The 16,339-nt window shown below is 41.0% G+C and overlaps 1 protein-coding gene across 5 annotated transcripts in view; it reads left to right on the forward strand.

Annotated features, from left to right (window-relative positions):
• Positions 1-16,339, forward strand: part of PPHLN1 (periphilin 1) — a 118,830-nt gene that overhangs the window by 42,578 nt on the left and 59,913 nt on the right. For 4 of the 5 annotated variants that reach the window (XM_075600090.1, XM_075600089.1, XM_075600088.1 and 1 more), the window contains exons 6-8: positions 2,209-2,420; positions 14,041-14,123; positions 15,775-15,900. In XM_075600090.1, the coding sequence (XP_075456205.1) occupies positions 2,209-2,420; positions 14,041-14,123; positions 15,775-15,900 (421 nt within the window). The remainder of the gene's footprint in view (positions 1-2,208; positions 2,421-14,040; positions 14,124-15,774; positions 15,901-16,339) is intronic. The other variant, XM_075600091.1, reaches the window with a different exon arrangement.

Here is a 16,339-nt window from a genome sequence, read left to right on the forward strand (position 1 = left end):
ATTGGGCTGCTGGGGGAAGTGCTGGGGCTGCTGGGGGGATCGTGGTGGAGATCGGGCTGCTGGGGGAAGTGCTGGGGGGATCGTGGTGGGGATCGGGCTGCTGGGGGATTGTGGTGGAGATCGGGCTGCTGGGGGAAGTGCTGGGGGGATCGTGGTGGGGATCGGGGTGCTGGGGGGATCATGGTTGGGATCGGGCTGCTGGGGGAAGTGCTGGGGCTGCTGGGGGATCGTGGTGGGGATCGGGCTGCTGGGGGAAGTGCTGGGGCTGCCGGCGCCTCCCTCCTGCCTCCTTCCGATCGGGCGCGCGATGGCTATATATTTTTTTTTTAAATTAGCGCGACCCCGGTTATAACGCGGTCGGATCGGGTGGCCCCCGAGGACCGCGTTATAACTGGGTTCAGCTGTATATATTTTTTTCAAATTTCCTGTATCTTTTGTTATCTTTGTAGCCCAATCGCATACTTGTGAAATCCACTAACACATTTAAGAGAAATATTGATGCAAACAAATTTTGGAGCGACTCACACATGTACTGATTGTTTGGCTGTATACCCTTGGGTATGTCCTCAAACATACTTTTATATTAGCACAGTGGTTTTTTAGGTTTTTATCAGTCGTTTGTTTAACAATTTCACCTTTTTATTGATGATTTAGTTGTATGCTGTTTACTGGGTTCATACTTAATTGAAGAAATACTGTAGACACGTTTACAAATGTGCAGTTATTTGGAGAGAAAAAAATAGTTGCGTAGTATAATCAAAAGTGGAGGATTTAACACTTAAATATAAAATCCTAAACAATATTTTTTAACTTAATTCTAATGTGTTGGTATTGGGGGGGATTCTCTTGTTCACATTCGCACACACATATACACACCAGGATATAGGGCTGATGTCATGTTGTACTTGCATTTTTTGTGCAGCCTTTTTTCCGGCTATGGGGAGTATTTTTAAGTCGTCGTCCCCCCCCCCCCCATATCGTGGGGGTCTATGATATGTAAGGTGTCACTGTGTGGTCTTTTGGTTGCTCTTGACAAAGGCTCCATAGGGGAGCCAAAATTTTAGCCCGATAAAAGACATATTTTCAGTAATTTTTTGTTGTGCCTATCTCGTGTGTGTGTGTGTGTGTGTGTGTGTGTGTGTGTGTGTGTGTGTGTGTGTGTGTGTGTGTACACGGCATGTTCAGCAAAAATTAGGGACTCTTTCGTTTTTCATTATAATCTTATATATTTTTTGCTCAATCCCCATGAAGATGTGCACAACTACCGTATAGGTCTGTTATGTAGATTAACACTATATAAGAAGCACAATGTTGACAATCGACTGATGTTAACTAAATTGATGTCACTGTATTATGTCAACAAGTACCAGATATGCTGCGGTAGATTCATGTTCATTACACGCAAAATAGGAGTTTTTTCCTTTGTAGCTTGTAAATGTGTTAAACTGAAACACTAAGATTTGACATTATTTCTATAAAATGTGTGTTCAAAATATCTTCCTGCTGAAACGCACGCTGAAGACGAGAACGGCACTGTCTGACTGCATAATCAATAACGCGCTGCTCCAGCTGCTCCAGCTGCTCACATTCTTGAACGATACGTTGTTTTACGAATTAGTTTTTTCAGTCCTCCTCGTGACCATCCTTTATCAGGAAACATTTTATGGAAGCGTCATGGACCATAATTCTTGCCCTGTCTCAAGCACTTTATAAGGTGCTTGTCTTCTCGCTAAACACCATTGTGTAACTATGCACTTGATGAGGTCATCACGCCATTAGCAATTCCAAAAAATATTTATTAGATTATCAAATAATTCTTGAATGTAATAATCTACAGTACAGTGACAGATCTATAATTGCTCAACTTTTTCATAAATTGTGTGATTTTTCTGCCAGATATGATAAATTAAAATGTGCGTGTGACTCAAAGCCCTTCACAATTACAGTATAGTATAGTGCGCAGTACACGGCACACGAGATTCTTGGAGACACAGTCCCTGCCTAGATGCTTTTACAGTCTATGCTTTTGGTGCCTGTGGCACAGGGAGATAAAGTGACTTGCCCAAGGTCACAAGGAGTCGGCACAGGGAATTGAACCAGGTTCCCCTGATTCAAACTCAGTGTCATTGTTTACAGTCACTGTCTTTACTCCTGTATATATATTCATATGTGTGTATTATAATTTATTTATTTTTCAAACCTCAACAGAGAGAACAAAGAAGGCTTCAGAAGAAAGGCCTTCTATCCTCCTACTCCGTATATAAGTGAACGTTCACCACATAGAAGGGAATCTCCATTCTTCCGGGAATCTCCAGGTACTCGAAAGGATTCTCCACATAGCAGATCTGGCTCCAGCGTCAGTAGCAGAAGCTATTCCCCAGAGAGAGGAAAACCCTATCCCTCCCAACACCACGGCAGAAGTATGTAGTGCTTTGTGGTGTATTTTTCATTTCTTTATGTCTTGGATATCCCTATTCTCTTTTATTTAGATGGCGTCAACATATTCCGCAGCATAGTACAATGTGGGGAGGAAGGACAATAACATTGTATAATTGGTACATATATGTTAAGACAAACAGGAAAGGAGCGCATCGATCACTAATTTCTGATTTTCTTTTCCACCATACGACCCTTAATCAATATGCTGTGACATAGCTTCCTTGTGCTGGAAAAGATTTTCTCCTCCTGTGTTGGGTAGCAGCATATTAAATATATAATAGCTTTATTTCATATAGCGCTTTTATCCCAGTGGGAATGAAACGATTCACATTTACAGTATAGTGCGCGGTATGCAGCACGTAGGATTTTTACAGACACACAGTTTACAATCTGTTTTTGGTGCCTGAGAGAGAAGAGCCGACACCAGGAATTGAACCAGGTTCCCCTGCTAAAAACTCAGGTTTATTGTAGTCAGGGTCTTTACTCACTGAGCCGCTCCTCCTCCAAGAGTCTAATTTAAAAATGTTCCAAAGCTGTCAGCAAGTCAGTGACCGTTTTGGAACATATTGAATTCGTCTTAAGTCGTTAAACCTTTCTGGCTTTACATGTGCATTAGTATTTGAAAGGGAAACATGATAATTGTATTGTGCAAATAAGACTTCAATGTAACATTCTTTTTGATCTAATTCAGGTTTTTAGGTGAGCTTGCCACCGTCTGCTATGCTGATACGTTGTATGTGATATAGGATTACTTTGTAATATATTGCATGTTACTAGAGTGACTATTTATATTAAAGTGGCTGTACCTCTTGGGTCTCCAGAGCTGAACCGCGTTGATTTCAGCTCCAGGGACTCTCTGCTTCCCGAGATACTTATACAGGAAGGTGATGCAGGTAGTAGCCCCAGCTGGGCACAGAAAATGTCTGTTTGAAGATCCCGCAGGCCAATAGAAAGCCACAACTTCATCCCTTGCGCCTGTCTATTGGCCGGTCGGACCTTTCAACATGCAAGAGATACCAGCATCACATTCTGATGTAAGTATCTCGGAGAACAAGGGTTCCCCGGAGCTGAAATTAATGTGGTTCAGCTCAGGAGACCCCCTGCTTCCCAACTAGGGAAGAATTCTATGGTGGTTTAAATAATTAAATGGATTTAAGTGCATCGTAGCAGCCTTATTTCTATGGCTAGGTTATATACTTGTCACCAGAACACATGCCTCGATTCTGCTTGAATTGTTTTTAAGTAGAATGTATTGTGCTCTTTACAGAGCATTATTATTGCATTATTATATTAGTCTGTTCATTTTAGTAGCCGCCATTTCAAAAAATGTTTTGCTTTCTGACCAAGTTTAATGCTTAAATAACAATTCTGTAAAGAACCGTTACTTAAATTAAACTTCTGGCTATCTGTACTTGGGAGAAAGGGATAGCGTGTTGTCATAGTTCATGTTCAAATGATGTACCTACATTAGCTTGCAAACTAAAGAGAAAGTTGTAAATATACATTGCACATACTTGGCCACCTACATTTATCACTGTTGTATCCCCTCTCCATTTTGTTTATCTGTGGTGAAATGAGAAATTAATAAATATGTAACCCTCCTCGTCCGACTAAGGAGTTTACATCATGATGGACTCCTGTATTTACATGTCGTGAACTCCTTATCTGGAAGACTTCGCTATCTTTTATGGACCTGAGAACGGTATAAAAAGTTTTTTTTGAGCTGCTTTACATCATATTATTACACACAGTATTTCACCTTACTGGTGGTGGTTATTCATTTTATGCACATTTTTTATTAAGTATTATCGTGATTGTGTTTTAATATATGTTTATTTCACTTATACACTTTATTTGAGATATTGCCACGTGTGTTCAATGTTGCACTAGCACTTTAAAAACCACTTGCTCTCATCAGGAGCGCCCAATTACAACCCCTTTTTTTGTTTTGTAGACTATTTACATGGCTGTGCTCAGTGTCTCATACATTTGCAGGGTGCTGGATCTGTGCAGGCTGGGTGTAGATATAAAGGACACCAGGAACTTTTATAGTTTATAGTACAAACAAAGTGCTTTATTAACATCGGTTGATAATGCTACATATGCATAGGACATACTTCTTATAGACATTAACTGGTGTCAAACAATACGGTTACTCTGTGCTTCTTCCCTTGGTAGCTCTTAGTTATATGCTGGGGAGGTACTTATATTGATGTCATTTAGTAATGTTTGATTAGCAATCTGTTGCATTGATTCCTTAATGCCCTGCATCTGGTGGACCCTGGTTGTGGGACTACTCTCTGGGTTCAGTATTCCTTAACTGTGGATGGCATTCTTCCTGTATACTCAGATCGGAAGTTTACTGACGACTTGTCGACATTATTACACTCTATGTTCCGGGTTCAGTATCCCATCACTGTGCACCGTCTACCTCGTCCATACCTATTGGATTGGGGCTTTATTAGGGACTCTCCGGTGGGCCTGATCCAACTATGTTTCCGGAGTTTCTACTCAGAACTCGCTGCCGAGCACTTTCCTGCTTGCTCTTCTGGTCAGGGAACAATCTCTGTTCATTACTATGGGCTTTAACTGTAAAGGGCATGTTCCATAACTGAAAACAATAAAGATGACAGGACATCCTTTCTACACATAACTATATACTTAATCATATTTACATAATTTGCACTGAGGCCCTCTCCAACTGCTACTCCCGAGGAACTTGATTCTAGAACACTGGGGGCACTATATATATCCTCCCATCTCCCTATGGCGACATCACCGGTCACAATACCTACTGGGGAGTGGCTATCCCTTCTGCAAGTCATCCTGTATCACTTGATGGGGAGGGGAGTAACCCGAGTGGCCCCAAACAGTTAACCCTCTAGGGTCCTTAACCTGTTAACTACTAGTAGTCCCTAGCACAGGGGCTACATATAGTTTACGTAAACCCTGATTTCTAGTGGGGTCCAACTACTAGTAATTTCTGTGTATCCATCATACCATTTTTTAATTAAGCTTCTCTGATCAATGGAAATACATTTTGGATCTTTCCTCAAAATAGCTGCCCTTTTGGTGCCACAGTATTCAGCGACTCATCTTTTTTTTCTTTCTTTTTTTTCTCTTGCTCTCTCTGCAACTTGTTTTTGAAATGTCAAACCTCTGTGATACTGTGAGAGCAGCAGGGCCACTTACTTTAGGAATTCTGCATACTTTACTTTCCCTGGAGATTTTATCTCTGTTGGCTGGAGTTGCTGTGTTGTTGTTTTTTTAACACTCGGATTTTAATAAAATTTTATAATCAAGCATTGCAAGGCAATCATTTATTGTATACATTAGTTTTCAAGTAAGTGAACTAGAGGAAAAGGGAAGGACGAAAGGTTACAGAAAAAAAAAGGGGGGGTGTGTGAAGCATCGAAGGGGTGGTGGATAAACATATAACATACCATTAACATTTATACCAGATAAACAAGACTTTCCCAGAGACTCTTTATTTTCTAAACATCTATCTACATTGACAACTCCTTGTAGTTTTCCAAATGTCAACAAAGGTTCCCATGTTCTATAGAATGTAGGCTATGTGTCATTATTAGAGCTAGTTAATCTGCCCATTTCCATTACAATCTAGAGAGTAGGTGTATGTCTATGAACCTTGCTCCATAATTGATTAATCTTAGGACAGTCTGGCCAAATTTGAAAAAGCGTGCCCCTTTGCCCACAGTTCCTCCAGCACATAGGCGATGAGGATGGATATATTACATGAAGCTTCACCGGGGTCACATACCAGCGGTGCAGTCGTTTTATAGGCAATTTTATTTGTTTAGCATAGAGAACTGGTGGCTGCTATTTCCCAAATTTCCTGCAAGTAACGTCTTCCCAGACCAAACTCTGACCTATTTCGGCTGGTGGCAGAGCCTCACAGGCCATGTGTGTTTCAAGCCAGAGGTGCAGAATATAAAACCGCACACACACCGGAGTCAAAGGGAGAGGGGCATGGGAGACATGGGAATGAAGGGGGGAGGCATGAGACACTACTTACCTCTGTGCAGAAAAGGAAGTGCGGGCTTGACTGCTCAGCTCATATAGAGCCTGGCTGCGCGCCAAAAAAGTCCTGGCAACGTGACATGCGTCAGCCCAATCAGGCAGGGGGATTTTTTTTTCCCCCTGAGCTGGGGAATTGTAAGAACCGCAGCACGGATTGCCAGCAGGCAAAATCCGATCGCCCGGATTTATATAGATATTTATATAGATATCTAGATATCTCAAACAGTCATATCTCTTGATCGGCTAGATGAATTTGCAGCACATCTTGATACATTTATTTTCCGGGCTTGTGAGATGGTGGTTGCCAAATTAGTGAATCGATCCAGCCGATCGTGATATGGATGCGTCAGAAGTCAACTGAAAAAGTACCAATGTTGCACGTTTAACACACCTTTTTTGCAGATCATATACCAAAGCAATGGCTTATGGCTTAGCATACTATTGTGAATTTTCTATGTGATGTAGGGGTTGGGCGACAGAACTGCCCCTTGCTATTTTTTATTTAAATGTAGCTTTTGAGAAAGTAAAGTTTTTGATGTTTTTTTTCTATAGGTTATAAAAAGCATGTTTGCCTTGCATGCATGTAGCTGCTGAGGGGGGTTGGACTTGAGTTCCAACATCATCTTTAGATAACTTTTTAATATATTAAACACATAGAAGCAACCCATGGCTAGCTGGCCACTATGGGCTACAAAGGGGTTATTAATAATTATTAGTTATGTAACCCCCCCCCCACCCTTTTTATGGGATTTGTAGGGCCTTAAGGGGTTAATTTGATGGCTCACACAGAGTAACGCCCCTTCCCTATCGCAGGGTCCTGGGGTAATTCAGCAGAAGTTAAGCCCCACCCTTTCTGCCTAGATACAGTGACATAATGTTATGCTATAAATAGGGAGGGGGGGGGGGGAGGCTGCTGGAAGGCAGATCGAATTAGAGATTGAAGAGGAAGGATCTCAATGTGAAAAGTTACGTATGCCCCTATGTACAGGATATGTTCCGCATCTTTTTTATTGTTTTCAGTTAGGGAAAGTACCCTGTTTATCTAGAGTCCCAAAAGTACCCTGTTTATCTAGCGTCCCACCATGATGGTCTTGCATTACTCCCTAGATATCCCGAGAGACAGACTATGCTTTGAGGGAGCTTCCCAAGCAGCAGTCCCTTAGCATAGTTAGACCTACCCCACCGGCGGATCCCTCGCTGGCTCTCACCCAGAAAGTCACGTGGTGGCAGGCAGCTCTAAAATGAGTAGGCTGATCAACAAGCGAGTAGTACTAGGCCCACCAGTGGTCCCATGGATATGGAGCGCTACAAGCACTATAGAGCACAACAATTCTATGGGCCGATTGGTTAGTGTAAACCCGCAGCACCACCTTAGCAGGCTAAGATGGGGGCAACTAGGGAAGCCATGCAAACAACATAAGCTTAAGACAGTTTATTGGAAGTACAAGATGACCTATGTATATTAAATGTGAGACTGTGCATACAAGACTAAATTTTTAAAGCTTCCAGCGACTGAGCTCCAGATTAGAACCAACACTAACACCACCCTAACTCCTGTTACTAGTTTTAAATACCTGGGCATATGGTTTGACTCCCACTTAACATTCGGGATGCACATTGATGCCCTGACAACCAAGACCTATGCCAAACTAGGGGTACTTTACAGGAACAAATCCTCCCTAAGTCTCCTGGTCAGAACACGTATCGCACAGCAGATGCTAATGCCAATTATTGACTATGGAGACATAGTATATGGCTCAGCACCTCAAACCCAACTTAGCAAACTTGACACCCTCTACAATTCAATTTGTCGTTTTGTTCTCCAATGCAACTATAACACACCACTGCGAAATGCTCAAAGAACTAGATTGGTCATCACTCGAGTCTAGGCGCAAAGTTCACCTTTCCTGTCTTGCCTTCAAATTCTTTATGGGCAAGCTACCCAGCTACCTGAACAAGCTCCTCACCCCTACCACATGCAGCACCTATCACCTGAGATCAGACTCCAAAAGACTGTTCATGGTCCCAAGGCTCAACAAAGTATCCGGCCGCTGCTCCTTCTCTTACCGTGCACCCCAAAACTGGAACAACCTACCAGAGACTCTTACATCCACCACCAGTTTAAGTTCTTTCAAATCTAAGGCTGTCACACATTTTAATCTGGTCTGTAACTGTTTCATACGCCCATAATATAAATTATCTTTAACTGTGCATGCAATGGCTTGTATATAATATATACCCTGCTCATTATGTAACTGTATTTGTAAACATGTATTATTTGTCTTAACTCTGTGCCCAGGACATACCTGAAAACGAGAGGTAACTCTCAATGTATTACTTCCTGGTAAAATATTTTATAAATAAATAAACAAGACCATAAAACTGCTCTTTGAAAGAATAAAGTTGCTGGCACTCATCATTGTGTACCAATTCTCAGCCTGCACCCTGAATAAGGTAATGCAACCTGAGCATCCCTAACACCGGCACTGATGTGAACTCCCTAGGAGCCGGGCAGGGAGAATTATACTTATACCAAAGAGACCTTACTAACTGCTATGCAAGTAAGGGGTTATTCCCCATCTCTCTTCCCCGGGGTGGCCTAATTTCACCCAAGGCATCTACACTCCGCACCCTCTCACACTACCCCCATCCTAACACACCTAACAACCTCCTCCCTATATGAATAATATAACGCCCTATTAACCAAACATGGTTTAATAGGCCTGTAAGCCATTATACAAATGCAAATGATAGATGCCATAAAAAAAAATATTATTTTTTGTTTATATGTATGTCCCGTATGAAATAAAAGGTTGGGAATGGGGATTTCTACTTTAAGTCGGGGTAATTGCAGATGTAAACCACCTTCTCATCCCTGAACTCCAACATTATTCTGCACGCGTATTCCCACATTACAGTATAGTGCTAGTAAAGAAACCAGTGGAAGAGGAGCAGGAAAAAGACAGACCTACAGTATCTCTTGGCGGCAGAGCTGTAGATAAACCGGTTTAGTTCTGACAATTAATTATGCCTTTTTTTAATGTTGTGTTTATCTTTTTTCTTTATTGAGGAAGTTTCAGGTGCTCCGATTTTGTGGTGTTTGATCAGCTAATGTTGACCAAGGAAAGCATGTCGAAATGGCTGTCTTTGAGAATTACAGTTTGTTGTTCTTTAGCGTGGTTGTTACTCTTGGATGATCTGAAACCCTTTTACGCCTGGTGTATGTCGGCAACTGTAGCCATTCAGTTTAGTTCCGCTTTATAGAACTTTTAGAACAGAGATTAAGGAACAAACCTATAAACATCAACTGATCATTGTGTGTTCCATTTGCTGTTAATAGTCAATCCATACTAACATTCATATTAACACTGACCGTGTGCGAAGTCTTTTTCTACTTACTGTAGGTTCAAAGCAGCAGTAGCTGTAATACATGTGCCAAATTAAATTCTGATGGCAGACTAAATGGAAACTGTATTAAAGAAAATCAATATTACAAAAATATTTAACTATCTTTATTTGAAAGATGTTAATATTGGGTTAAGGTTCAAGAGCTGACCTTTTTATATTAAAGTATCAGTATGTATGTGTACATGTATGCAGATATATCATTTTTTAGTACATGTACGCATAATACTATTCCGATTTTCTCCATTTTAACACACGGGGTTAAGCCAGCAATCCGCCGCCCCTGGGCACTTCGCTGTTGCGGCCGCCTCCTTCCCTGCCACCCCCTACTGCTTCTGAACCGCAGCGTCAAATGACGCCGTGGACGTCACACGACATCATGTTGCCATGGTAACACACCATATGACGCAACGTTGCGTAACCATGGCAACGAGACGCCGTGACATCACATTGGTGCCTTCACTTCAATGTGGTTGAGAAGGAGGGAGGCGGGTAAGGAGACGGCTGCAACAGCTAAACGAGAGCGCGGAAATAGTATATGGGGGCGGACATTTTTGCCGCCCGGATCTAATGGGTAATCCGCCTTAAGCTTATGTGGATATCCATCTGTAAATGTAAATATTGGACCTGGGTTTACCCTCTGAATGATTACATCACATAACGGGGAAGAAGCATCGACTTCCTCTCCCATTTTTACCTCTGTGCTTTACTTGTGTACCGAATTACCTTTAATATGAATATTTAATCAAATAACATTTTATTCAGCTCTGAAGTCCTACAGTAATGCTCCTTATAGAAAGAACCATGTTTCTTGTGGCCTCAACATTTCTGCACCTGTGTTTTGGAAGGACAAAGTATCCCATTTTAGGCATCTTGATGTACCTGGTGGGCTAGTGGACAGATGCATTCTGTGTGGGTTGCGGGTATGTCTCCAGTCACGGGAGGTTATAATATCTGAGACTTTCTGCCTTGTATTCCCTTAACCCCCAAAGACGCTCTTTTCTGTCTCTTTAGAGCCTGCAGCACACAAAGTGAATAATGGGCATTCCTCAAGGTCCAATAGTTAAAGCTGCCATTCTGCATAGTCGCCAAGTTGAATTTCTTAGGGGCGTCTGAGTCGGGAAATGTTTGTCAATCAAGTGTTTTCTTTGCCCTTTTCCCACCATGTCCTTATCAGAGAACCAATAAAGATAAGGGATGGGGGGGACGGGACACTGTGGTTGTACAAGTACTTACTGAACGCACAGTGACATTACATAAAAGGGAGTAGCCAGAGGAAATCAAACCCCTCCCAAGTCCAACTTCAAGAAAATAAATTAAAAATGCCTATACGTGTCAGATTTAAGTTAAAGTTATCCATTACCCAGATGAGATCCCAAACATGGCATTGGAATTTGTTCATTTTGTTCCTAGGAGGGATTGCCCCTTTAAGATAACTGAGGCCCAATCTAAGTGTTTAATGGCTCCTTTATAATTAGCTTCAATAGGCTTAGGTTGTGTTGATTTAACCCCCAGCCACATGTGGTGCATTGCTTTTCGCAATACTACTAGACCTTGGAGAAAAAACTGTTGGCACATTCTAAAGGGGTAAAGTCATGTGTGACAGTGAACTGTTACCTGCCACCATTTACTACCTCAGATCCAGGCTTATGTAGATAGTCATGGCTGGGAATTAAACTAGCCATCTGATTCTGGGAGTTCCCTCCAGTCTGCTCAGTCCTTCTACTCCGTCTACTGGATTTAATTGCATGGGCTAATTGAATCACAGGTAAGCTAAATGCTCCTGAGTAGGACCCCAATCACTATAGTATATAAGGCCAGGTCTCCAGTGACCGCTGCGGCGCGCAAAGCACAATGACGCGTATGCTGGCAGGGAAGATAAGAATGTCTTCCCGTGCCACGATGCAATCACGTGTATGGCGGGCAGCCAATGGAAGGGCAGATATGCCCTCAATGGCTGCGCCCCCCCCCCCCCATGCATCCTTTAGCTCCCCTACAGACAGCCAATCGCGGCTTTACTCTGTGCACGCGTCGCCAGGCGCGCGTGCAGCAGTTAATACTGGGGCCGTAGCCTAAAGATGTGGCAAGGAGGCTGCCTTGCTGGTGTGCTGAGGAGAGGATTGTCCCCTTTCTCTCAGGCCCTGAAGAGTATTGCTACACTGCATTCCTGCCGAGAGTTGCACTCCATACTGCTGGCTGCTGACGAGGGATCTTTGTTCTAGACAACAATCTATATTTTCCCTGCTATCGGAGACCTCTTTGTGAAGTGGAAGTCTTGTGTCTGGGGTCAGAGGACCGTGAAGTAACAGACTTCCCTGGAGGTTGTATTCCTGTAAGAGAATAAACTACTCCCATTTTGTTTAATTTGACCCTGGATCCAGACTCTTTCAGCTCCTAAACATCATCAGTCTTGATTTGGATAGTGTAGGCAAAATCAACCTCCATGTTTATCTTTCCAAGTGTATGAGTGCTCCGTATTTGGAAAGAAAAGAGGCTTACTCCTAATTTGCTGTTGATGATTGACTGAGTACTCTGTGCTTACTAGCCCCCCAGGTGCATCAAGGTGCCTAAAATGAGCACTATTCTAAGACACGGTGCATGTTGAAGCACTGAAGGGGAAAGGTGTAGAATTGGAGGATGAAGTCTTCTAAGTTCAACTAGAGGTTCCATAGAAAGGACAAATAGTGGCAACATGTGGCACCCCTGTCTAGTCTCTCAGTCCAAGAAAAATTATTCTCATGGAAACCCATTTACTGATATAAAAGATAAGTGAATATCATACAGGGCTGAAACCCGATTACAAAACTACGTAACCATGTTAAGATAAAACGACTCTATTCTGTCAAACGATTTGTCGGATACAAGTGCCAGAATTAAAGGATCATCCCTTGTCCGATACATTATATTAACAAGTCTGTATATGTTGTCAAAACCTTATCAGTTTCATTTGTCCAGTTTGGGCTTTATGAATTAGCATATGTATCTAATTGCCATAATTTTATCTACTCGCTTACACTTTTATTTATACCTTGCTGGTCATTGTAATACAAGTAATCATATGTTTATATATACATAAATACAATAGATATTTGGTAACTTTAAACATCATAGAATGTTTATTCTGATATTGTTTGTAACTCACATTTTCCTAATTTTATCCCTTTAAATATTATTTTCTGTTACTAGTATTTACAATGATGTGACCTTGTTTTAATGGCTTGCAAATTCCTTTTCCATTGCCTATTTGAATGAGAAGCCGTATTTGCATTGGATGCTAAAAAAAAAAGAAAAAAGCCACACGTGTCTGATTTGTAAAGCCTATTAAAGTAACAAATGCAAATACATCACGGAAAGTGTGTCCAACATATAAGGGTTAAGAACCAATTTTTTGTTCCCTTCAATTTGTGCTCCTTGGTCGATCTACTGCCAATTCCCAACATTGAGTTGTCTTCATCTTGTTTTTGTTTGTTTTTATTTAGCATTGTTTTTGATTTATTGCATACAAATTATGTAGACGTGTAGAAATAACAGCAAGGTAGTTTGAGATTGAAAGGCTGTGGCGTTCTGTTCATCATTGCACAATCTATTGCAGTGTGCGGTGACGGGATTAAACCTTAGTTTCACCCTCTTAGATTGAATATACTGTATTTGCGAGTACAATACAGTTGGAAGTTCACAAACTGCAATGTTTCGCTGTTGAGAGGACCCTGTTAAATGATATGTAATATGCTGGATAAAGGTAAACGGAAGACCACACTGAGGAGCGTGGCGATGAAGGTGCTCTGTGCGTTTTACAACAAGTCACTTTATCGCCATAGACTGTAAGCAAGTGCTGATCTAGCTCATAATAAGCTTATTCCAGTCAGTTGATTGGTCCCTTATCAGGATGAGATGATTTGTAGTGATGTTTGTGTACAATCAGTGCGTAATTAAACAGATTGATGTTTTAGTAAAAAAAAAAAATGTTTTACATTTATTAAATATTTTAAAAGGAAAGATACAGTACATTGAGCGACACTTTGTTTTCATGTGTATCCTAGGGTACAAAGCAGTGAAACAATACACGAGAACAGAATCGGCCATTACAAGCATATGTGAAGTGTAATTGTGACATTGACATGTTATATCTCTTTTTTAATTTATTTTTTACCCTAGATAAGGAGAGACCTGGCAGCCATTCTTTGAAATCCTCGAAAGATGTATCCCCATCCAGCTCAGCAGCAATTCCTCCTTCAAAGGTATACTATACAGTAATCCACTACTATGTATGGTTATGATTTATTATTATTACTTTTTTCTTTTTTTTTAAATTATTCTATAATGCTCCAGCATGTTCTGCATTGCAGTACAATGGGGGAAAGAGACAACTTTCATAACAGATTAATATCCATTAATGAATGTTAACACAATAGGTCAAGAGATTCCTGTTTCAAGCTGATAGTCTTTGCATATTTGTATGTGTATTTCTATTTTATAGCCCTAACCAGGTAACCCACACTTTCCTATTTATACAAACATTACAGTACAGTCAGAATACAGGGAATATAAAATTGCAGATGGGATCATTGCTTTGCAGTGTAGAGGGTGAAAATGGGTATAGCAATATCCTGAGCTATAAAGAGGGGCAGAGAAGGGGAGAGCCTTGAGTAAGAAAATATTGTAATGACTGCAGTGTTTAATAGGGAGCCAACAGCGTTTTCAAGAGGAGAGAATAGAAACTTATCGCGAGGAGATTGAGGTTTTACTTGCAGCAGCATTTTAAATAGATTGAAGTGATGAAAGCTAGGAGGCTAGTAAGGAGAAGGTTGCAATAGTCCAGACGGGAGAGAATGAGGGCATGCATTCACATTTTAGTAGTAGAGAACCAGATAAATATGTGCTTTGCAGTGCATTATAGACTCATTCAGCCCTGTATAAGTAGATTATTTGTAAATGAATTAATAAGTAAACATTGGCAATTTATTTTTTTGCAACTACTGATTTTTTGCCATTAAATGATTAAGGAAGTCATGTTTAACACAAAGTATTGAGTATGCTCGAGAGGTTTATATTTGGAGTACATAGTGTTAAGAAGTCTGTTTAATTTGTATGCTGTTTGAGTTCTCCTTTTATTTAGAAAGAATGGCCACATCAATAAACTATTTTATTGCATATATGGATAGAAATATGTTGGAGACTTAGCAAGTTCTTTCAGCCTCTCATAGCTGCAGCTTTTGCTTTTTCTATTACATACTGTAATGTAAGGGTTTCCCAATATTTTTATAGGGTTCCTTAATCAAAAAAAGTTGAACACAACTGGTCTATAGTGTATGTGCTATAATGCTTTTTTAGTGCTACTTTTTTTTTAACCACAATTTAAATATAACATTTATGCTTAGGACTCTGGAAATAGAGCAAATGAGGTTGTGTGGGGACCATCTGAGGCTCTCCTTAACATAGATTGTCATGTAATGGTACAAAAAAATAATTTTTCTTAGGAGGGCAAGAGGTATGTAAAAGGTGATCAGGGATGAGGCAGGGACATTTACACACTGTGTTGGGTATAGGGGAGGAAATAGAAACCGTATCAAACACAGAAATGAGAGAAGAATTTAATATCAATAGTTCCATCTCTAGAAGTCAAATATTTAAATTGAATATGTTGTCCTCTTCTTTGTTCTACGTATATGTCTACAGAAGCCGGCGGTGTTGGTTGATGTTAGTCGTCAACCAAATATTTATTTGTTTCTAAGCCCTTTACTGCAGTTCCCAAACAGGCATCTTTACGCAACAGAAAACCATTGTGTGTCAGAGTACGTTGTGGATAGGATTTCTTTTTGTACTGGTTGCTGCAGTTAAAGATATGAATGCATTTTCTACATCTTTAAACACACGATTTGTTATTTGTAGGGTGCAGACTTGGATAAAGGCAGCCGGCTGTCTGAAAGTGTTCTGGTGGAGGCTGCAAGCAAATGGGTTGCTGAAAAAATGGAGAAGGCGGCTGAAAGCGGCGCGCCTGAAGCTGCTGATGAATATGTAAGATCCGTATCCGTTACATTTATGAACCCATCTGTGTATTGTGGGATCTGCCCACACTAATACTCAGTGTTGGAATGTATGTGCTCAAGTCCACCAAGTAAGTGCTAAAGCAGAGAGGACACTCCTAGAGACAGCACGGGTGGGTAATCAAGGGTTAAACTCCCTGTATCATATCACACCCTATTAGGAGGTAATTAAGTAGCCCATTTAGCAAGTCTTTGACTGACCCGCCTGTGCTGAAGCAGAGATATTCTAGAAACCTGACCTGTTGGTTGCCCTTGAGGACTGGAGTTGCCACCTCTGGTGTAAGGGCTGAATATTAGCCAGAATGTGCGGGTACGAGAGGGAGTCACACTGCCCAATCACAATTTCCTACTATTAAGGAGTGATATGATACTGGACAGTTAACCCTTTTGTACCCCTGTGTTTTGTCTCT

Source organism: Ascaphus truei, chromosome 5, assembly GCF_040206685.1.
Source record: "Ascaphus truei isolate aAscTru1 chromosome 5, aAscTru1.hap1, whole genome shotgun sequence".
NCBI classification, from domain to species: Eukaryota; Metazoa; Chordata; class Amphibia; order Anura; family Ascaphidae; genus Ascaphus; species Ascaphus truei.